General features: G+C 49.4%; 2 protein-coding genes across 2 annotated transcripts in view; both read right to left on the bottom strand.

The window, feature by feature from the left end:
• Positions 1-125: 125 nt before the first annotated feature.
• On the bottom strand, positions 126-14,804 carry sh2b2 (SH2B adaptor protein 2). The gene is made up of 9 exons (XM_080006945.1): positions 14,714-14,804; positions 7,696-8,626; positions 5,010-5,111; positions 4,059-4,150; positions 3,461-3,561; positions 3,039-3,200; positions 2,150-2,358; positions 1,383-1,557; positions 126-539 (listed from the first exon to the last, which is right to left on the bottom strand). Exons 2-9 carry the CDS (start codon positions 8,593-8,595, stop codon positions 199-201), a joined length of 2,082 nt encoding a protein of 693 aa, XP_079863071.1. The 5' UTR covers positions 8,596-8,626; positions 14,714-14,804; the 3' UTR covers positions 126-198.
• Positions 14,805-21,958: 7,154 nt separating this feature from the next.
• Positions 21,959-23,080, bottom strand: part of cux1b (cut-like homeobox 1b) — a 76,490-nt gene continuing 75,368 nt past the window's right edge. Inside the window, exon 22 of the mRNA XM_080007042.1 lies at positions 21,959-22,911. Coding sequence (XP_079863168.1) covers positions 22,863-22,911 — 49 coding nt within the window. The 3' untranslated portion in view covers positions 21,959-22,862. The remainder of the gene's footprint in view (positions 22,912-23,080) is intronic.

The raw sequence follows: 23,080 nt of genomic DNA, 5'->3' as shown, positions 1-23,080 counted from the left end.
GGGCTGAGATGAGAAACAAACGGGAGGAACAGGAAATTGCCTCGGAAACAGAAACAAACAAAGAAACAAACAGAGCAGTGACCATCGGCAGCAAAGCTCCCCACGTCACACCTAACCCACGTGTTTACCTGGCACGACATTCTATCTCTATGCCTCCCTAGCGATCGGAAACCCCTCGACCGCGCTGCGTTTTGGCCTCTAGTAGAAGGAGTACTGGTTCTCCACGGCTCGGGTCCTGCGCGATCCGTCCGGGTCGTGGTAGTCCTCGGCGGCACCGCTAGAGGCCTCCAGCAGCCGCTCGGAGCTGTTGCTCCTGCTCTGCAGCCCTCCGCCCCCGCCCCCGCCCCCGCCCCCGCCGGGGTCACTGCGGGAGAGGGAAGAAAGAGCGGTGGGCGAGGAGGAGGAGCTGGAGGAGAGCGGCGCATCGGGAGCGGGCCCCGCGGGCGGCGTAATCCCCGGGAGGTGGAGGGTGGGCTGGGCCGGCTCCGTCCGGCAGCCTAAGTCCCTCGGCGGCGTAAGGACCTGAGGCACGGTCACATCTGTGACAACAGGGGAGGGGGAGGGGAAAAATGGTGAAACACGCTGAAAAACATCCGAGGATCACTTTTAACCAAATGTATCCTCGAAGCTGCTATTCGTTGTCCGTGTTTTGCAGCAAAAGAAAAAAGAGTAGCAGAAGTTCCAAAGTCAGTGTGCATACAGGCGGTGTGGCCTCCTTTATTATCCTTTCTCTTGGTGGGCAATAACACCATGAACACTGACTGCTGCTAGAGGCTGCCTGGCCGACGTATCAATAAAACCTTTTACTCTGCAAATTAAATCCCCACTTGGGTGTGAATGTGTTGGTGTTTGTGTCTGCCTGCACATACACACACACACACGTGTGTGTGTGGGTTGATACCCGTGCGTGTCTCTACACAGTGCATGTGTTGCCAAGGGACTCGGGAAACAGAGGGACTCTTTGTGGACCGCCAGGGAGGGATGGGCCTGGAGTCGGGGCCCGCATGCAAAACTCCTGCGGTATAATCGTTCCCTCACTCTCCTTGGCCCTCCCTTTACCCTCCTGCACAGGAGGGCATTCATTCGGCGCCAGAAGAGAGGAGGGCAGGGGCAGTGTTGAGGAAGGAGGGTGGTCAACGAGTTTCTACATTTCCTCTGGACAAACTCCTGCAATCTGTCAACACACTCAACGTATTGGTCACCCTGCGATCCCTTCCAGAGACTCTGAATTGAAGCTCTGGGACGCCCTGTATCTTCATCTCAGCCACTAAAACGCTGCCGTCATCAATACGATCAATACTGGTTAATATTTGAGATTGCTCCCTTGCGGTCTTTAAGATCGCTCCCCCGCTCGATAGGGCAGGGTTTGTCTGTTCATCTACCTGTCGAGGAGCAACGCTGCACCTGCACGTAGGAGCGTAGCGTGATGTCAGCGGAGCCTCCGGACTCCAGGGGAATCGGGTGGGCGTGGAAATGCCTCAACATGTCCGACACGGTGTGGAACCACAGGTGATGCACGTGGCACTGGCCGTTCTCGTTCACCGACAGACGCAGGTGCTGGGATGAGGAGACGAGGGGACAGAGGAGGAGGGAGAAAGGTAGAGAGAGAGAGAAAGAAAGCAAAAGGTGTGAGGGAAAGGTAGAAGGAGAGAAGGATAAATAACAGAGAAAAGGGAGATCCCGAACCACTCGGACAGACAGACAGACGGACAGACAGAGAGGAGCGACATGCTCTGCAATATCTGTCTGGCTGTCGGAACAGCCTGCGACGCCAGAGAAAAGAGGCTGCAGCTTCCTCTTCCTTCGCGCTGCCGCCTGGCAGGATGTAGGGGGATCATGTTACACCGGGGAACACAAAACTTGACATTACTGCGTTTCTTCCAGGGTGTATGTGCCTTTCCCAGCTGCAGCAAGTCCGCCTGGTGTGAGCCACACGCGGGGCATGGCATCACTAAATTATTTTCACACCTCCACAGAACGAAGCTGGCACTGATGAATAGACATGATTTGCACATATGGATGTGTGAGTTTCCATGCATGGGAGTTATTTATAGGCACTGAGCGGGAAATCCATCTGCATTCAATAAAAAGTGATCGGTTCAAGTGTCAGATTGACCCGTTCTCCCTCCCTCCTCTCATCGGGCCTCACCTTGGCCTTCCCCTGGAAGTTGAAGGTGAGGACGTACTCTCCCGGCCGGGTCTCACTTTGCCGAATCACGAACAGCCCGTGGCTCCGGGCGCCGCCAGCGAGCACCAGCTGAGCTGCGCGCACGCGGGACAGCGTTCCGTGGAACCAGGGGTACCCCGTCAGGCTGGCATCCCCATCGGGCTCCTTCATTCCATCGCCGCCCAGGCCTCCTGCGAACGGACACAAGTTAGTAATTAAGTGCACTTAAATACTTTAATATTACAAAGTGCTTCACAAAAACAACAGGAAAGCAGAGAATCACCACTTTGGACCCGTCAAGTATTTTGCAATGTCAACATTAGACAGCTGCATCCCCAAAGTAAAAAATGCAATTTAAGTGGTAATCCATCACATCGTCTGTGTTTTAGTAGGATCATACTACAAGTCCAGGAACTCCATCTGAAGCTGCAACAATTTTTTTCAACATCCAGGTCACTTTATTTCTTGAAAGTTTGCCTCCTTCTGATTTTATGCAATTTTTTTTATTTTTTCCATTGGTCACCTGTGTTGGTGGGTTTGACCACAACTAGCTACGCTGCTTTATTCAATTCCCCCCGGCTGTCATTCACTTTCTGCATGTGCCCGATTCTTGTCGGAAAAGGCGGACCCCGCCACATTCAAATATACAGGAGATGCATTGAATGACTGTTTCTTATAAAGTGCCATCTAATTAAATAAGGGATACATATAACATATGGGATTCTTTCACAAAATAGTCTCACAGATAACTTTTAACGACAAGAAAAAGTCAAAAACAGAAATGTAACGCAAAGAGAACAAATCCGTTACATCAATCCCATTAAAAAGGCAGTAGAACAGTAGAACAAACAGCTGAAACAGTGCGTGTTACCCGCGCTGGTGTTGGAGCCCTGGGCCTCCGGGGACTGGAGGAAACGCTCTAAGGGCATGTGTGACGGGTGCTGGGTGAAGGGGAGCTCCCTGCAACGAACAGAGGGGGCGCTGTAGTGCTCCGCTGCCGTGCCGCAGGACCTCTCGGGTGCCCGATACACGCCTGAGCAAAAGCACAAAAATACACGGTTGATTCCTTCCGGCGGGGTCAATTATAATAAGGAATTATACTAATGCAATACTATACTATGCAATACGCATTATAGTAAGTACAGTATAGTCGTATTGTTAATATTATTAGCGACGTGATAATGACTGCTAGTAAAACCGCTTCTGTTATTTCTACTACATCCCCTCGTTGTGTAATGTGTGGGCGGTGACACGTGATGAAAAAAGAAGCTGTGGAAGGCTCGTTTTCCGTACCCTCTGACAGCAGCTCACAGCTGCAAGAGGCCACCATGGAGCAGTCCTTGGAGGCCTGGCCGTGGGGACATGACGCCAGCTCGATGTCATCGCCGCTGTCCCTGTAAACAATCAGACGGTTCCCGTTGAAGCCATTAAAGGAGGACCGTACAGCGACGTAAACGAGCGCACATCGCAACCTGCGTAGACACTCTCGTATAATATGTGCTCTCGCTGTGTGAGCCCTCATGCAAACAAACACCATCATACGTCATAACACACGAGCACGCTCACCATCGCGGGCGCAAGTAAACGTTGTGTTTACGTCCCAAGCTCTTCCACTAACCTTTGTGTGTGGGTGTGTGTGTGTTTGTTATGTGTGTTTATTTGTTTGACGTGTGTGCATGCACAGCCATATTTGTTCGAGAGCAATCTGTCAAAAAAGCCCACTAACAAGATGATTAATGGCAGTACGTGCTACACCCTCACCTCAAAACACACACGCACGCACACACAGACACACACACACACACCATCCACCCTTTCTCCCCTCTCCGACTCTCCATCCCTCTTTTCTCTCCGTGTACAGCCAACAGCAAATATTTATCTTTTGGTGTACCCGGGGTCTATGCAGTCCTGGATGTCAGCGACCCAGGAGTTTTTCTGCAGCGAGTCAATGGTTTCCAGGATGTATTCGCCCCCGTTCTCCACCTGTGGAATGATCCCAAGAACCTCCGGTCACACACTGAGCTCTGTTCAACCGCGGCACCGCGCAACTTTTCACTAAACCGAGAGGCGCGGCAGGATCCGTGCAGGTTAAATGAAACGAAACCCCCAGCGCTCAACGCTTGAATATGATCCATGAAACCGGTTCCCTTTTCCAAGAATTGATAAGATTTTTCCCGAGCGAATATTTAATCTAGATAAAAAAGCGGATCACTTCAGATAACACAGCACTTCATTGATCCCACAGGAATAAGAGCTGTCTCTCATTGACTATGATTAGTCTCATATTTAATCACATAAATGAAAAAAATACCGTGTTAAACTCCAGTAAAATTGATTCAGAACAGCCCATATTTCCCAAATCCTGGTCAAGTAGCAACTAAAAAATAAAAGTAGAAAAACAATCCATTGCACAGTGGTGGATTGCAGTCTGGTACAAACTCTGTCGACTCATGTCAGTGTCGTGTTTAGCTCTAAAATTATAAACGACAGACAGTGTACTTCTACAATATTTGAGAGAACAGAACTTTTCTTCAGCCGTTTTAAACCGAGCGATCCGTTTATTAGTTCACCTCCTCCATTGATCAAACTCAAGAGGAAAGCCGAGAGGCCGTGAAATGCGGGAACGGATGTAGGAACGCGATTGGTGCAATTCAATTAACAAATGTTTCCCCTTTTCGTAATGAAGTGGGACCTTAAATCATTATTCAATAGTGAAATCAGCAAGTTAACTTTTGACAGCCCGAGACTAAAACCGCGGTGATATAGTGAGGAACTTTTTATTTCAATTTGGAAAATGTAACATTAAAACTCTAAAACTTTCAAGACTTTACACAGACAGTACCTTGAGGACAAAGGTGTTGTCCTTGTCTGGCATCTCCAGGGGCATGGTGGTCCGCACCTCCACGATGGCCGACAGGGGGATGCCCACCTTGGGCTTGGACGACTGGAAGGTAAGCACGCGGCACGTTTCAGAAACACGTTTCAGGAAAACACGCGACATCGCGCTGCGGGTCCTTCGAGGTGATCCCAAGCAACATTCCTCTCCGTCGGACGGATGTGAAAAATGCTTGTGCTCGACGAGCCGCATTTGGGGTCCTTGGAGTTTGTCGGAGGCCCCAGGATTCCCATGGCCGCCCCGTCCTCCCGAGACCAAATATTTACTTCAGCGTTTCCTTTCATGCGCCCGTGACAAACACAAGAGCGCGTGTATTTATTGCGACTTCCTGGTAAAACCACACTCTCCTCTCCTCTCGCCATTGATCTCCGTCTCTCAAGACTAAATATGTGTCCCTCCCGTACGTCAGATGCAAATAATCAATCGCTCTCTCGTTCTGTAATTATTCTCTAAGGGCCTTATTCCCTCACCGCATCAGCCCCCCCCTTATTCCTGCTGAATGAAAATGGAGAGAGTTCACAGAAGGTTAAAATCAATATCAGACAGAGAGAGAGAGAGAGAGAGAGAGAGGGAGAGGCAGACTGATGCTCTGGCAGGAGCTTATCAGCTGATCCGTCTGCAGTAACACTGTTCTTATCTGGCTCTGCCCGCATCGCTGGCTGCCCTCCATACCCCTGAACCACTCGTTCCTCAGAAGCCACTTCCTGTTCTAAAGAGGGCATTTCCTGCTCTTCTACGGTGGACAACACAACTTATTTTTTCAGACGATCAACAACACGCCTTAAATGTTCCACTGGTCGGAGTCGGGATGCATCCCTGCATGTTTTGCATTCCGCAACAAGTGTTTTGCCCGATCTTGGCGATGAGCGTTGGGTGTATAAAAGGAGTTTTATTTATCTCCATTGAGTTGTGTACTGTACTGTACTCGGACACAAATACTACAATGTGGTGACCCTCTGCTGGGATTCTTACGGACGGGATTTGGAATTTTTCCTGAGCCGACATCACGACAGCCTCACGCGCCAGCTCCGGGGTGTTTCCACACAAACACACACACACACACACACACACACACACACACACACACACACACACACACACACACACACACACACACACACACACACACACACACACACACACACACACACACACACACATACACAAACTCCATGAATGGAGGAAGAGCAGCCAGCCAGTTATCCAAGAGGCCGCTGCTGTGTCATAATGCAGCGAGCTGGTGCGGTGCAGAATGTTCTCTGTGCAGCCAGTTTGATGGCCCTGACAGGGACGGAGCCACAGCAAGCTAGCCGCGAGCGGGGCAGGAGGGAGATTTTATGACTTGGTCCATCTTTATGAAGCCGTTGACTCTGCAATGTTATGATTTGTAAGAGCCGGCGAGAACTACGGTGATAAAAAGCGAGTTAGGAGTGTGTCCGCGGGCCGGATTCACATTTACACGCATATTAAATGTGCCAACGATGCATTTTTATGATCGTATTTATTTCCTCTGGTGAGTGCAGTCCACTGATTATAATAATTTGTTTATGTGAGGACATAAATATATAGATGTCCCTCCCTCGTTTCATTTTCTTCACTCGTTTTTTTTTTCCTGGGCAGGGCTCGCCTGAGCCTCTCCCGGCAGACAATGGGCATAAGGCAAGGAGACGGCACCCTGACGTCCTGACACCTGGAATGGGACGCCGGTTCATCACGGGGTCACACCCGTTCACTCACAAACCTCGGGGCGAGTTCTAGTGTCCAATTATCCTAATCTGTGTCTCTGGAGATGCCAACAGACAGAACATACTAATTACATGCAGACAGCACCCGACACTGGATTCAAAAGCCCCGAGGTGTACATATATAGTATATAATATATAGTGCTGAAATATGAATGTTGCGTAATTACATTTTTCCCACAGTAGTTCTCCCTGATTGTGCACATTTTGTTTGTTTTTAAGTCATTAAACACATTTTCACTTCCACTTCCTGTAATTCTGTGAACGGTGTCACAACTTTGTTTTTTTTCCAACCACAACCATCACAAATAACATGCGGGAACTGCCATTATGTGCTATAAATATTTCCAGAAAAACTCCTACTTCTCTTTCTCTCTGTCTTTTTCTCTTTCACTTCCTCCTGCACCCTTCTCCCCCCCACCTGTCCTCACCCTTCTCCTCACCCACCCCACCCCCACCCCGTTCTGTCGACCCGCGATCAAAGCACAGTGGCAGATTTACACACACTCAGCTGCACAGCCCCACAGTCGTCTTAAGGTCAGGGGCAGTGATCTGGAAATCCCATATACACAAATGTGGTGCGTGTGTGCGTGTGTGCGTGTGTGTGTGTGTGTGTGTGTGTGCGTGTGTGCGTGTGTGTGTGTGTAAGTGGGGATTTGGTCTTAGGCCTGTGTGTCTGGGACTGACGCCGGAAAAGAAAAAAGAAAAAGACATCCATGAAGCAGTCCTTTCTGTCCCTGTCTTTCTTCTTTCCAACACCTTCTCTTCCCGTCTCTGTCAGATCCCTCGTCATGCCGTCCTCTCACCGTGTGTACGTCACTGTGTGTGTGCGCGTGTGTGTGTGTGTGTGTGTGTGTGTGTGTGTGTGTGTGTGTGCTGTGAATCCACACCTTGGGTGGCACGTAGAACTCCAAGAGGAACCGCTCCCCTTCCTCCCTCTTGGTCTTCCTCAGCAGGAGCCGGCACTTCTGCCACTGGGCGGCGCCCATGCAGTTGGTGTCGTCAGCCACCATGAATCTCAGAGCTCCCTCCCTCTGGATCTCCAGCAGCTCGGCCTTGTGGCCCTGGGACCCCCTGGGAAGGCGCAGCTTTTGCGACCACCGCTCCCCGCCCGCCTCCCCGCCCCCGCCGTTAGACTTCCTGGCTCCGGAAGGCGTGTCGGGCTCGGGGGAGGCCCGCCGGTGCCAGATCTCTTTCACCCCGTCGACCACGCACAGACTCATGTTCCTCAGGGAGAAGCCCTTCTTGAAGCGCGCCTTGGGGTGGCTTACGGAAACATCCTCAGAGCTGCGTGACTGACCCAAGCCAGACACCTTGTGGGTGGGCTGGGGGCCCCGAGAGGAGGCGGTGCCGCCGCCTCCCCCCTCCACACCGCCTCCTCCCCCGCTGTCCATACTGTCCAGGGATTCGCTCGAGGCCCCAGCGTCCTTCCGCCTCTGGTAGAGGTCGTGGCCGTAGGACAGCGGGCAGCCCTGGATCCCCAGGAAGGGCACGATGCTGTACTTGGGCGGAGCGCCGCAGCCGTCCTCCCCCGGGGAGGTGGCCTGGTTCTCCCGGGCCTGAGTCAGGGCCGCCGAGAAGCACTCCAGGAAGTGCTGTGCAAAGTGCTGCGAGAAGTTGGTGTCGGCTCCGGGCGAGTCGTAGCACGGGTTCTCGGAGAGGAAGCGCTGAAACTTGTGGGCGAAATCCGCCGCAGAGGCGCGCGCGTGGAGCTCACAGAACTCTCGCCAGTCGGGCAGCGGGCACGAGGAGGAGATCTCCGGGCTGCCGGGCACCACCGCTCCGTTCATCACTGGGCCATGTCAACCCGCCTGGGAGAGGCTGCGGATGGATGGAGAGAATGACGTCAGAACAAATGCCCGAATGACACTTAAACCATATATCTGACTGTGTGATAAACTGTGTGAGAAATAACAAATGTTTGAATAAACAAAACCATAGATCACATCCAATTCTGTTATTCTATTATCACAGCATAACAAATTTTGTTTTTGTCACACTTTCATAAACCCTCTCATCTCAGAACCAGAACATGAGGCTCGAAATTTTTAATAACAGGGAGAAAAAAAGGAGAATTAAGTCAATTTATGACACTTCTCACACAGTTGGGATCATTATTTAAGGCAATAGGAACTTTGTTTGTTGTGCACTTGCTCGCTCTCCATTGATGAATGAACATTTTTTATTTATATTATTATTTTATTTTTTTGTTTATTTATTTTAATCATCTCTTTATTTATCAACAAAATCTTCAGCCCACACCCAAACTTGAGATAAGAACTGCCTTGAGAATTTCCATCGTCGATTAAATGTGTTTATTACACACACACACACACACACACACACACACACACACACACACACACACACACACACACACACACACACACACACACACACACACACACACACACAAACACACACACACACAAACACACACACACACAAACACAGTATATAAAAAGAGTATTTTGTGTTTTATCTTTTTATGCATAACACCATGCATACTTCACTGTTTTCCCCAGCTTGTGCATGATTCACTACTTGTACAGCCTCTCTTGCCCTCGGGAGCACCGGGGTAAAGTTGTGCCAAACCACATCACTTCACTGTTACAAATCCTCTCTCTCTCTGGTCTGTGGCTTGGTGCGAACAAACGCTACCACGGTCCACGACCGTGGATCGCGGCACCGCAATGTCAGTCGCAAAATCTGATGCTAGTTAGTGTCTCTTCCTCTCCGCCTGCACCTCAGCCCATCACTGATCAGGGCTGTTTCGGTGGGAGAGATTAAGCATCAAAGCATTGCTTCTATCTCTAAAACACAATCTGCTCCCCCTCCCCCCCTATTTCCTGTGCGAGGTCCAAACAACTGTGCGTAGAAAAGCACATATTCCCAGCAGGCAGCCTGCGTGACATATGCTCTCGTAGGGCTGCAAAAAGCCGTTTTTCAGTCCTGCCGCCGTGTTTCTCGTGGTAGTCTAATCACATGACGGGCTCATTGTCTTCATCACATACAGTAGGTGGTTTGCGCTTATTTTCAAGACGTATCAGCGGCGGTCGTCTTTCCCAAATGACGGCCAGAAAACCCTTTACTCTAGTGTCCTTATTGCGGCCGCTAGACCGCAGCGAGGCTGGACCAGGCCGACCCCGAGATAAATGGAACATGTCCCTCTAAATGTGACATGAGAGTGAGCCCTAGGTCGAGTTGGATCCATCTTGCTCAAACATGTGAGAGCAGCCTTGGTCCTTTTGAATTCTCTCACATTTCCAGCGTGGCCGGACGGCGGAAAGGTAACCGAAGCTACCGAGGCGTGTCTTCTCCCCGAGCTGCACCGGAAGAACAGAAATATTTATTCCGAGGGTTTTTTATCAGCAAGAGGTTGGGTTTTGGAACGTGTTTGTCACCAAACCACGGATGGTGCGTGTACAGTATATCGGATGTGATGGATGGATCCACCCATCTGCTCGTTCTCTGATCCACCCATGTGAGAAGCATCATATTTGTTTTTTAAATTAAACCCTTAATCGCGGTGTATAATTACTGAGTGTACGGTATTTGATGAATATCGAATGGCTGTTTGTGCTGTGAGGAGCAAATAATAGTTGAGCTATTTATAAAAAAACCTTCGCTTGGGCGACTTTCCACACGTTCAGCAGAAAACCAACGCATGACGTGGTGCATTTCACAAAACCCCTGCCCTTCCGCAAAGAACAGGATGTGACATTCTCAAGTATACCAAAACTGACTGTATTTTCTTTTTTTTTTTACACACACACACACACACACACACACACACACACACACACACACACACACATATACACACACACACACACACACACACACACACACACACACACACACACACACACACACACACACACACACACACACACACACACACACACACACACACACAGTCAGCATGAAACCTAAGCCATGAGACACTGGAGGAAGTGGACAGCGCCGGGGTGTTTCAGAGAATCCGTGCACTGTAGCCCGGCCGGAACTGCGGAGCACATGCACGTGGTGAGGAGGACGGCGGCGGGATCACCGGAGACAGCATGGCAATGATATTAGAGCAGAAACACACACGGGGTCCGGGGTGAAGAGCAACAGAGCAAGCTGTGAGAGCGAGCCGGACAGCAATACACTATGAAAGAGAGAGGAGTCATGTTTGTGCTCCACAGGCCAGCTGCTAAAACAATCAGTGTGTGTGTGTGTGTGTGTGTGTGTGCGCACGCACGCACGCACGCACGTAGTAGAATCAGGAGAAACAGGGGACACACTCAGGGACTACGGGGGCAGAGGAACCCCACGGACCCCCACGCCCCTCCAGCCAGGAGGATGAAACACCGGTCGGCATGTGAAGGCGAGCGGGCGCCATCCCAAACCACATTTCCAAAACAAGTGCGCCTTTTGACCTCCATTCCACAGGCATGGCCGTCCGCCCACCGCCCTCCCACCCTCCTTCTTCCCTATCTGTAGTAAAAATCTACCACTAGCACTGTGCCTCCCTCCTCCATTTCCCCCATCTTCGCCCCTGGGGGAGCAGGGTTGATATCTCTGTCAGATGGTTGGGATCTCTTGTCTGTAACAGTAAACTGGGGAGGAGGAGGAGGAGAGGAAGGAGGCAGTGCGGCGACGTGCAGGGAGAAGAGATCGGCCGCAGCCTGCAAAACACATCGGGGCCCGATCTGTTTCGGGCCCCCACGTACCGTGCGCAGGCCTCGCGGGGGGTTTGCATGAACGCGCAAAGCCAAGCGGCGGTTTCGTTTTCCGTTCCGGACCTTGCAAGCTCGCACATTGGCGTTCATACGCAAATAGAAACGCGCGCACGCGCACACGCGCACGCGCACGCACACGCGCACGCACACACACACACACACACACACACACACACGAATGAAAGGAGTTCCTTGCCAGCAGCACACACACTGCGATTGGTTCCTAAAGATGATTGGCGATGTGCTGCCACCCCAGGGAGCGTAGGCCCACACTAAGATTAGCTCTAGTCATGTGTGCAGCCAGCACACAGGGCACATACAGTACATCGCCGCACAGCACAGCACAGAGTTATCGTTTATTACCCCTTTCCAATAAGAAATCAATAAATTTGTGCTTTAACGGAACCATATTTTGAGCTCCCTCAGTTATGCAGCGCGGGTCATTTGCAGACATTTCGGGCCAAACCAAACAAGGACCCGCATCGAAGTGATAGAACCGAAAAAAAAAGGTGTGAGTGACAAAAGAAGGATGATGGGAACGGGGGGGGGGGTCAAAAGTCAGGTCAGCCGACGGAGACAGAAGATTAGCTCGTCGAAAAGAAGAAGAATGAAAGACGGGAATGGAAGGGGGAGAACGGGGGACGGGGGGCGACGGTTAGAAGTAGCCGGAGGAGAAAGAACAGAAGCGACAGAGCGCCTCGGCTGCTTATGGATCTGCCCTCATCACAGAAGAACCAGCGTGACCTTTGACCTGTCGCTGATAAGCGCGTCTCTGCCGGTCGCTCCGCTCCCCGCAAGGGAGCAAAACCTTGTCTGGGACGTCGCGTCGTCAGTCCCAGCGACCCGGAGTTGAACAGACCCTGGCGTCTTTGTATCTGACCGTGAGAATCTGACAATCTGAGAACATAAAAATGTTCTCAGATTGGTTTCTCAGGTCCTAAATCTTATTAAATTGGTCTATGGAGGAATGCATCTCAAATTGAGGGTCCTTGAGAATCAATGCTATAAGTCAGTGATTCTCAAGCTTTTTTTTTTTTTATATCAAGGACCCTCAATTTGACACCCATTAGGCAACAGACCTCATCTGATGAGATTTTGGGACCCAAATATGAGAAGGTTGTCATTATTCGATATGACTGGGTCCAACATGGTGTACATGTCGATACAGAGACAATGAAACTACGATTAAAACAGTCATTATTGTACATTCTCTAATGGTGAAGTTTCACTATGAATCGCTTGGCAGGGGGGGCCCCCTGGAACCTGTTGAAGGGGCCCGTGTTGAGAACCTCTGCTGTAGGTGATAGGTATCCGCATAGTACAACAAGAGGCATTTCTGACTACATCATCATAACCGCCCCCATCTCACACACACACACACACACACACACACACACACACACACACACACACACACACACACACACACACACACACACACACACACACACACACACACACACACACACACACCTGAGCAACGCTGATAAGTGCTCCGCTATGTGCCAGTGGCTTCTCAGTCACATCTAATGATGCGAGCAGCGAGGGCTTATCACACACATTATATGTGAATATTATTCACATATAATTAGCATGTCCTCAGCAGCCAGGCACCCGCTCTCAAACAAGCGGCGACAATGTAAATATTGAATGAGCTGAGGTTTCCATATGGCTGCCAGTGATAAAGGACGGAGCGCGTGGGAGATGCACATTCCGCGACTCGGTTCCATTTCCTGTCTCTCACCCACCAGGTCTAACTAATTTCACAGATGACCATGGACCACTGTGTTTGCGTGAGAGGGAGAGAGAGGCAGAGGAGGCTTCTGTGCAAATGGAGAAAATAAATAAGGTGGTTGAGGGACGATGGGGATGATTTACATGCTCAGGGAAATAAAAAAAAAAAAAACACACCTAGTAGAGGGACAGGTGCTTAGAGGGGAAGAACTAGAAAGCCCTCCAAACGTTCAAGAATAAATCAAAACAAAGGAATAAAAAAAATAGGAGGTATTGCATTTTTTTTACGTGCAAGTTTAGACAGTGTGTTAAGACGGAGCACCAATGAATTAATTTCTAATTCAAACCTGAGTGCGTCACTGATATAATAAAATAAACCGATAACCCTGTAAACCCTGTGTAAATTCTGGTATTGCCCGATATAAAACCAAGAATAAAGGCCCTTAGAATAAAATCAGATTCAGGATCTGCTTTATTTAGACAAGTACATTTTTATGTACGAATAATTTGTCTTGGTATTGGTTGTTGCACTGTTTGACACAATCAGACAGGTAACATAGGGAAGCTTAACAATCTAACAGACAATACACACACACACACACGCACACACACACACGAGGCCCTACGATAATAGAAGACGTGCAGAAATACGAACAATTAAAAATCAGTTATTCCATACGTGCAGACTGGCCTTGAACCCAATAAAACGCCCGAGGTAAAGGTAATTCCCTGGCTATGTGTTGTGCTTCGCTGTCCACCCAAAAAGCAAACAGTCGGATCGTGAGGTTTCTTACTGGATTTCATGAATGGGGGGCGATCCGCAGCCTCCTGCTGGACGCCGCGGGAAGAATGGGTCCTTGGATCCAAATGAATGGGCTTCGAGCGTAAAGGCCGAAGAGCCAGCGCGACCGAAAAGGGACGCACGGCACCGGAGCCGCGCCAGTGACGTCACCGGCACTATAGTTCCGTGACTTGCCATAACGGACTTCAACGGATTAGCCCCCTGACCGCGACCCCCCCGGTTAAGCCACTCGGAGGTCCGCTTTTCAATTGTGTGAATGTTATTTTGGGGGGGGGGGGGGTTGGATTTTTTTGTCAATCCTTAGTAAATAAAACAAGATCAATTTAAATAAAATTCAATTAAAACGAAAGCGGAATTCAGCACCGAGAGCAGCAGAACGGACCCGGTAGCTTTCCTTCAGCACCTGGACCCCGCGGATCCAACCCTCTTCTCCGCTAAAATCACGATGCTGCGGGGCGGCGTTCATGGAAGTCCGGAAACGGCAACCACGGTGGGGAAAAACAACAACAACAACAACAACAACAACAACAACGACGACGACGATCACGACCATCTAGCTGGTTTACGCACCAACATCCATAACAAACACCACAACGGTCCATTCGCAGCCCATTCGAGGGGAGCGGGAGCGCGGCGGGTCATTACCTCTCAGTGGGGGACTGGGTTCATCATGGCGCCGGTCGTGGATCCGGGGATGCGACGGAGTCTATTCAGGAGCGGGCAGGACGGTTGTCCCCGCGCGGCGTGACCGTGATCCCCGCGCGTAGCTGCCGCCGCCGCCGCCGCCGCTGCTGCTGCTGCTGCTGCCGCTGCCGCTGCTGCCGCTGCCGCCGCTGCCGCCGCTGCCGCCGCTGCCGCCGCTGCTGCCGCTGCTGCCGCTGCTGCTGCAGCTCTGGCTGCATCTTTTCGCGACGCACCGCGCTGCGCCGCTGCTGCGCCGTGGGCTGGAGCTGCACAGACACTGGGTGGCGCGGCGGTGCACGCTGGGCAGCGTGTGCGTGTGTGTGTGTGTGTGTGTGTGTGTGTGCTTGTGTACGTGCGTGTGTGCGTGTGTGTGCGTGCGTGCGTGCGTGTGCTTGTGTGCGTGCGTGTGTGCGTGCGCGTGTGTCACTCTGATCTATATAACAGCTCCCGACGACGAGCCTTAAAGGGGCCGCGCCCTTGTTGTTGCCAAAACTTGCCACAACCTGAGTATATTTAACATATTTTGAATGTAATATAATGTAATGTAATAATATAGATGGGAGGTCAATCCACCCGATTAATCCATTGAAAAGGACACTTTAGTTATTGTGAATATTATTTTGAGAATTGTCTGAGAATTTCTTGAAGAAGTTCAAGACAAATTTTTAGTTCAAGACCAATAATTCAAGACACATGATTGAAAACATATTTAGGGAGGAATGACCGTGAAGTCTAGGTCTAAATTGATGACCCACAACTGAAATTTAGTTTATAATATATATTTCTATTGTGCATTTTGCCGATTTCTATTATTATTATTGCCTTCTTTTAATGTAAAGCACTTGATTGTACATTAATAGAGCTGCATATTCTGTATGAATGGTGCTATACAAATAAAGGATATTATTATTATTATTATTATTATTATCATTACATTTATATAATTATTTTATATTTTATAAATATTATAATTATTATTATTAGATTGCCTTCTATTAGTGTAAAGCACGTTTAGTTGAAAGTTGTGTATTGAAGGTGCTGTGCAAATAAGGGTTATCATCATTATTATTATATATTCTCCAGCTTCTCACAAGAACATTCATACACACACACACACACAGACACACACAGACACGCCAGATAAAAGCTGCTGTATGTTCGCCCATTTTTCTGTCTCTGGCGCGACCCGTCCAAACACAGAGTGGCATTCAACACACGAATCCTATCAGATTGTCTTACACATTCATCACACAGGGAGCGGGATGCATAAACACCCCAAACGCAAGTATTGACTCATTTCAACGCGCCCCCCCCACACACACACACACACACAGCTGCAGCTGGTTACGACACACAGTAACATCATTGAGTGACTGGCGAATGAACCAGTCAGACCTTCGCTCATGCTCCAACAATAATTACTCTTTAAGACCCCAGACCCTCCATTTGGTATTGGTCCTAACTTGACCAATACCAAAACAGATCACAGGCACAGAAATGCACAAACCACAAATTCACACCGTAGTCTGTAGACAAACCCGATGTCCGGTTCATTCAACCCTGAGCTGTGTGTGGCCTGCGTGTGGGGAGCCATGCTGCTTTGCTGTGGAGGAATACAGGTCGGTGTTGCTGCAGAAGGACTTCTCACCGATCCCACGTCCCCACCCCAACACTCTCCATGTCCCACCCACTCGATGGACCTACTTTGACATTGCCTGCACGACATGATGCGTGCAGACAATGTGAAACGCTTGTGCTTTTCACGGTTTTAAAATGCATATTTCTCCGTTCGGGGGCATTGACGTCCAACGTATGCGGCGGCGCCGCACTGCTCCCTCCATCACTGTCTGACCCACCCGTCTTACTCTCCAGGAATCCGCTTGGACTGACACCGCCACGTCGGTTTGTTTATCATCCCCTAACGAGATTCATGGTGCAGCTCAGTGATGTTTACCTTTTGTTGAGTGGCACAGCGTTACTACTAATCTGGTGTGAGAGCATCGGCCCGCTCCTCCACGGCGCACGGCTCAGGACTAAATATAAACAGTGGGAGTAAGGTTAGGGTCAGCGGGAGGGGACGACAGCCGGCGCATAAAAAGGGGCCATTTCCTCTCGGGAGCTCGGTCCGGGATGTGGCCGACCGCCGACGGACTCAGAAGAGTGAGAGACATAAGCTTATTGACGGGCTTCACTGGTTCACTCCAGATCACGACTTGCAGTGGTCAACATTGCAAGACTCCCCTAACCCTCCTCTCTACCAGTTTATTTTTTTCCCCCCATCAAAAATAAGAATATTGTCGTTGTCGTTTTAACTGCTTTAAATACAGGTTTTTCGAAAACCTGGGACATAATTGGTATCCGAGCGTTTGGGAATCACCGACGATAAACATTTTCCTCTTTCACTGAAAAATCATCCACTTGGAATGTTGATTATATTATTTACCAGACAGAGCCCGGCATTTTGCAAATTAAATCAAGTCCCATAACCCCATCGCACGCATAAATCATATTTTGGTCTGTCGTAGGCTCCATTTATCAGAAAGCCTATAGATTGGCGGTCTCAATGTGTGGTTAAATCAGTCCTCAACCCAATGAAAGCAATGTAAACCAAGCCAAGTGGGGTGGGGGTCTCAATGGCTTGTTACTGATTAGGGCCGTGAAAGAGTAATAGAAACAATGAGATAAACAGCTAGAAGCCAGGAACCATCAGTTTCCTTCTTAGTCACAGTTATGACATTAACATTGATGACGACGGTAAACGTTTTAGTGTAGTTTCTATTTAAATACCGCAGATGAAGGCGCTCTCTCTCTCTCTCTCTCTCTCTCTCTCTCTCTCTCATTGATTCTCAGACACTTCCTTCCGGAAGGATGAATCGCCACGAGCCTCCGGGGGAGGGTTGGGGGGGGCAAAGTGTCCTCTTCAACCTCATCCTCATCAGCCCAACCCGGCGCGGCGTCTCTCGCCCTCGACCCCCACCCCCCGACCGACCGCGCCCCTCAGGGTTTCCTCCCGTTTCGCCTTTGTACGCCGGGGCATCGACATGTCCTCGGGAAACCTTTTTCCCCCCAATTTCTCCCGAGGCCGGCAGAAATAATTCATGCTATAACTTGTCGCGCACGCGCGCAAACGCCAGCTTCCTGCGCGGGCGGCATCGATCAGGGCTTTAGATGTAGCTGAGGCGTCGGAGGGGGCGGCGGGTTAGGGAGGGTCGGGGCGGGGGAGAAAGCCACGCTTCTCAGTTGATCCCCCGTGAAAAGCCTTTAAAGTGGTTGCAGTGGAGATTGGCCTCCCGGGGGCTGTTTGGGGATGCGCGTGTCAGCGCGCTTTCAATAAAGGCCCCGATCCTTGCCGCGCCCTGCGCGACGGCTACGCACCCGTTTCCGACGCGGCGCGGGTTGCGAGGCTCGCACTTCCCGCAGCGTGAAAACAGGAGAGCGCGCACATCCAGGGCGAGGTATTTGAAGGGCTCTCCCCAATTGCTCCACGGCAGATTTCCAGAGTGACAACACCAGGAAAAGAGGAGAGAGGCAATCTCCACGCAGAGATAACCCTGAGCCTGTATCAGCGCTCCGAGGCCCGAAATCCCCACAGTCCGGAGGGTTTCCGGCATCACGGTTCACAGTTCTCTTCCGTGAAGATACGTTGAAGGGTGAACACACCCAAGCGGAGGACTACAGGGTGCAATATTAAACAGGCTCTGTCATGCGCTTTTTAGATTCAATGCGTGCATAAAAAATGTAAATAATATCGTTATCGTTATTCCAAACATGTGCTAAAACGTGGCACCGTCGCATTCGGTCATATTATTAACAGCTCAGCAAATTTTTCATTTCCAAGCCAAATCCCAGGCCATCGTACAAGACAAAACAAAAAAAAAAAAGACAAAAATAATGTTTTCTTTTGAGTGACTTGAATGGAAACAACACTGATAACAGATCAAAAGCAAAGGAAAGAATCCATCTATACGTTTACCACCCCACAGATTGCAACACATTGCAGCAGAGTTCACAGGTGATAAGTCAGCCGGGTGATCCTCAGATGACCTGCCTGCATCACCCTCATCTTGAGATTACATCCCCCACGGAAATGGAAGGGTGTGTCTGTGTGCGTGTGTGTGTGTGTGTGTGTGTGTGATGATGATGTCATTTGAGCCCCTCTGGTGCACGGCTTAAGATAGCACAGTACACCACACTCTAAACAAGCCCTGTAAACAAGATGGGAGGGGGGGACGTGCCACCGGAAGGACAGGACGCCTGGCAGATCGAAAATCTATTTCCTCCGACATGTTGCTGCTGTCGTATTTACGATCACTTGATTTGCATTTTTTTTATTATTTTTTTTTAAACAAGCCGATGTGCCAGCATATAAATTCAAGTTGCGATACATCGTAATAGAAACAAGAAAGACCACACCCTCCTCTAGTCAGCTGCCATAGTTTGAATAAACAACGTTTTTTTTGGCGACTGGCTTATTTCTAAACTGATGCGAGATCAGTGTGCAGTTATCACTCTCCTCCATCGCCTCCTCTCTGGAGGAGGAGGAGGAGGAAAGGGTTGACGGTGACAGAAGTGACAGAAGAGGGGTGAGACTCCCACCCTCTGGGGGGGATTGGTGTCCAACTGGGCTGGGGGGCAGGGGTGGTGGTGGGGGGAGGCTCTTTGGGCAGGAGAGATGGGTTGTTTTCTGGAGCCGGATTGGCTGAACCGGGATCACGTGCACGAGTGATTCACCAGACGGTGTCTGAACGAATCAGAGCGCAGGCGAGTGTTCAGCATGGAACCACCTGACAGAGGAGGCCTGTTGCCATAGAAACACCTATGGTGGGTCGGGGGCACTGGGCAAAGCGGCTGCATGCGGAGACGGAGAACAGAACACTGGGTTGAAAAGCGAGGAGCGTTGCAAAGGCAGATTAGGAGTGGCGCACACACACACACACACACACACACACACACACACATTTATACACATACATACACACATATACACTTTTATATAGATACACACACATATACAAACACACATATATATACACATATACATATATACAAACACATATCTATATACACATATATATACATATATACATACATGTATATACATATATACACACACACACACACACCTATATGCATATGTGTATTTATGTACTGTATATATACACATACATACAGTACATGTATACACACATATACATACACAAATCTGTATGATGCGACCAAAATAACCCTCCCTCCACCTTCACAGCACAGCGCACACACACACACACAGACACACACACACACACACAGACACACACACACACAGTTACTCCAGAACCCACACCCACACAGCCTTTGTATCCACGCAACCATCCTTGGTGGTTTATTGTCTGAGGTAGTTGCAACACAAAAAGAAATAATCCTGAATGGTGTTAGTGCAGCGAGCGCCTTGAATGAGACTTTCAGAGCCGTGGAGAAAATGAATGGAGTGGAGGATGCTTGTGAATGGGAAGGATGTCTGGGGGAGAGCAGTGCTCCCTGCCAAGCACCGGCAGGAGGCTCCATACGCACAACTCAAACGCAGAGTTTACATAACTCCACATGACCAGGGCAGCGCTCGGAGGCCTGGAAACCTAGACTCGAAAATATAGATTTACTTCAATTGGATCAAGTCACCGGGAGTGAAGCGTGGTTCTGTTCCGTCTTGATAGTGAAGCGGAGGACGACGCGGCGTTAACATCTGTGCATTTCTCATTGGAAATATGTGACGGGCACCTTTTTAGATCCGACGCTTAGAAAACAAATGTAAATAATCACACTTAAATACACCATTCATCAACTAAACGCTCAGTCTGCCCACCCCTAAAATGTTTGAAATCAGAACAACCATGGAGACAATTTTGGGACAATTTGGATTTTAGGAAATGACAGTTTACATCAGAGAGCTGGCCCTTGTTCTTATTAATTATATTATTATTATTATAATCATCATCATGTGAACTTGAACCAAGAATAAGAGACAAATGAAGAGAGGGAAACAGAAATACACATTTTTTTGGCAGATTGAGACCGACGGAGCGATGAGAGGACCGCCGAACCAGCTAAATAATTAATCCTCGTAATAAAACATAACTCTAGCACCCTCTGCGGAATGTGCTTTACAAATGGACGCCGCAGACCTCGGTGTGAAAGATGGAAAAAAAAGGACGTCTTTGTTGCGGTCACCCTTATCTTCTGTCCGCTGGTCTCCGAGCGCCGCGTCGCCTCCTTCGGGGAACGGCGTCAAGCAGAGCCGCGAGACCACGGAGAGAGAGATCCCCGAATTTCACATGCTCCGTCCAAGGATCAGTCCATTTTGAAATGACTCATATCCCCCTCCCCTCCGCAGCAGCATAAATAACATCAAGCCATTACGTTCACTTAAGACCTTTGTTATTCCACAGATGGAGGTTGTTAATATTTATGGGGCTGTCAATGGGCAGCTGGAAGAGGAGGAGGAGGAGGAGATGGAACCGGGAGGAAGGGTGGATAAAGATGAAGGGGGAAGGCTGAGGAAATCTCTCTGGCAGATAAAAGGGGTGTGTGTGTGTGTGTGTGTGTGTGTGTGTGTGTTTGTCTGTGTGTGCGCGGGGTACCAGATGTAACTTTTAGGTGAAAGGGGAATGGACCTCTGGGGAGATAATGAAGCTGTAATTGTGCTGATAAAGCCCATGGTCTGTTCTGACGACTGGATTAAAGGGAGTGGGGCTGATTGAAGGAGGACCAGAGAGAGTGTGTGTGTGTGTGTGTGTGTGTGTGTGTGTGTGCGTGCGTGCGTGCGTGCGGTCTGGATGTCTCTTTACTCTTTAATGGTCGACTGAGAGTCTGGGTGCTGAGGTGCTCTTCAAGGGGAGTCTGATCATGAATAATGAAATCTAATTTGGTTCCCTCAGACGCAGCCAGCCAAACGCCGGGGCTCCAATCCAATTGGACAATAATCACATTCTTGTTCCCTCTCCTCCATCCAGTCATTAGTCTGGGCTGGATGGAGTGTATCTCGGGTCAGATTTAAGCCCCACCTGTCGGCGTAAAAAAAACAAACAAAACAAAAAAAACGTTCTCTTTTGCGCCGGCCCGGACACAAGTCGACGTCGTCCCGGGCGAAGATTTCCCAACCCCAAAATCACACCCTTGAATGCGGCTCGTCGTCAAATCTCATTCAACACAGAAACGGGTCTGAAAGAGAGGAAGTGTTACTGCATTGTGTTTATTGGAAATATCATTTCAACACCATTCAAAGGAAGAGAACAGGCCACCAGCATGCACAGTGAGTTTATTATGTCATGGATTGAAAGGTTTTCATTTATAGATGCGACTAAACTGCTGAAAAATAAAAGTAAAGCGACAGCGTCTGATCAGAGCGTGACACACACCAACATTATCATTTCAAGGCGAATTTGTAACGTAAATACTTCATACATTTCTGGTTTATAAAGGCAAGGTAAAGCTTAGTGGGAAGATCATTCGTCATCCATTATTTGTTAATTTTTCAGCATCCGTTAACCGGTTAACTGTTCCATAATAATGATCTACGTTCACAGCACTTTCAGTCTGCGCCCATTAATCACACAGAAAATGACGTTAAACAGAGCCCGAACCCTTCCACTCGCGTGATCGTTTCTTCAATTATTTTTCGCCGGTTACAGGAGGCTCTAGCTCGAGAGGATTATAGGAAGAGAAAAAAAAAATATCAAGACCATTATCGAGCCCTTTGGTACAAGAGGCAACATCCAATCGAAAAAATGTAATCACTCTGTGATAATAACACCGTTCTAACTACGTGATCGACTTCCCACATCAAAATAACCCCCAGAGTTACATGTGTTTTTCTGCACCGCGACTCGACCGCCCCCTAGTGGAGAACAGTGGCTACTACGGAAATAACGTCAACGCTTCACTGTTGGGAGGAACGACGCCGTCACCGGCTTTTAATATAATTGTTACCCGACGCGTTTTCAACTCTTTGAGATTAAAGGGACACTCTCTACTAGATCGCCGAGATGACCTGCAGCCTCAAATCCTCGCCCTAAACTCGTGAAACCATTCCTCCGCGCCGTGTCTCACGTGGACGGGATGACAGCGCGGCGGCGGATCACAGGTTGTCGTCGGTCTCGTGGAAGCGGTGGAGGTGGTCAGAGTACCTGCGGAGGACGAGAAAGAGAGGAAAAAAGAGAGGGCGAGAAAAGGACGGACGGTTTTTATGGGTCAACTCGATTTATATCGATTCCGGTCGGCCGCGCTACCATTTGTAAATTAAATATGAAGCGTTAGTCAACAAGTGTGTTTCAGTGTGTGCATCTGCACGCTCAC

Source organism: Zeus faber, assembly GCF_960531495.2.
Source record: "Zeus faber genome assembly, chromosome: 9".
Classification (NCBI taxonomy): domain Eukaryota; kingdom Metazoa; phylum Chordata; class Actinopteri; order Zeiformes; family Zeidae; genus Zeus; species Zeus faber.
The sequence above is the reverse complement of the archived record's forward strand: the minus strand, read 5'-3'. Positions and strand labels throughout refer to the sequence as shown.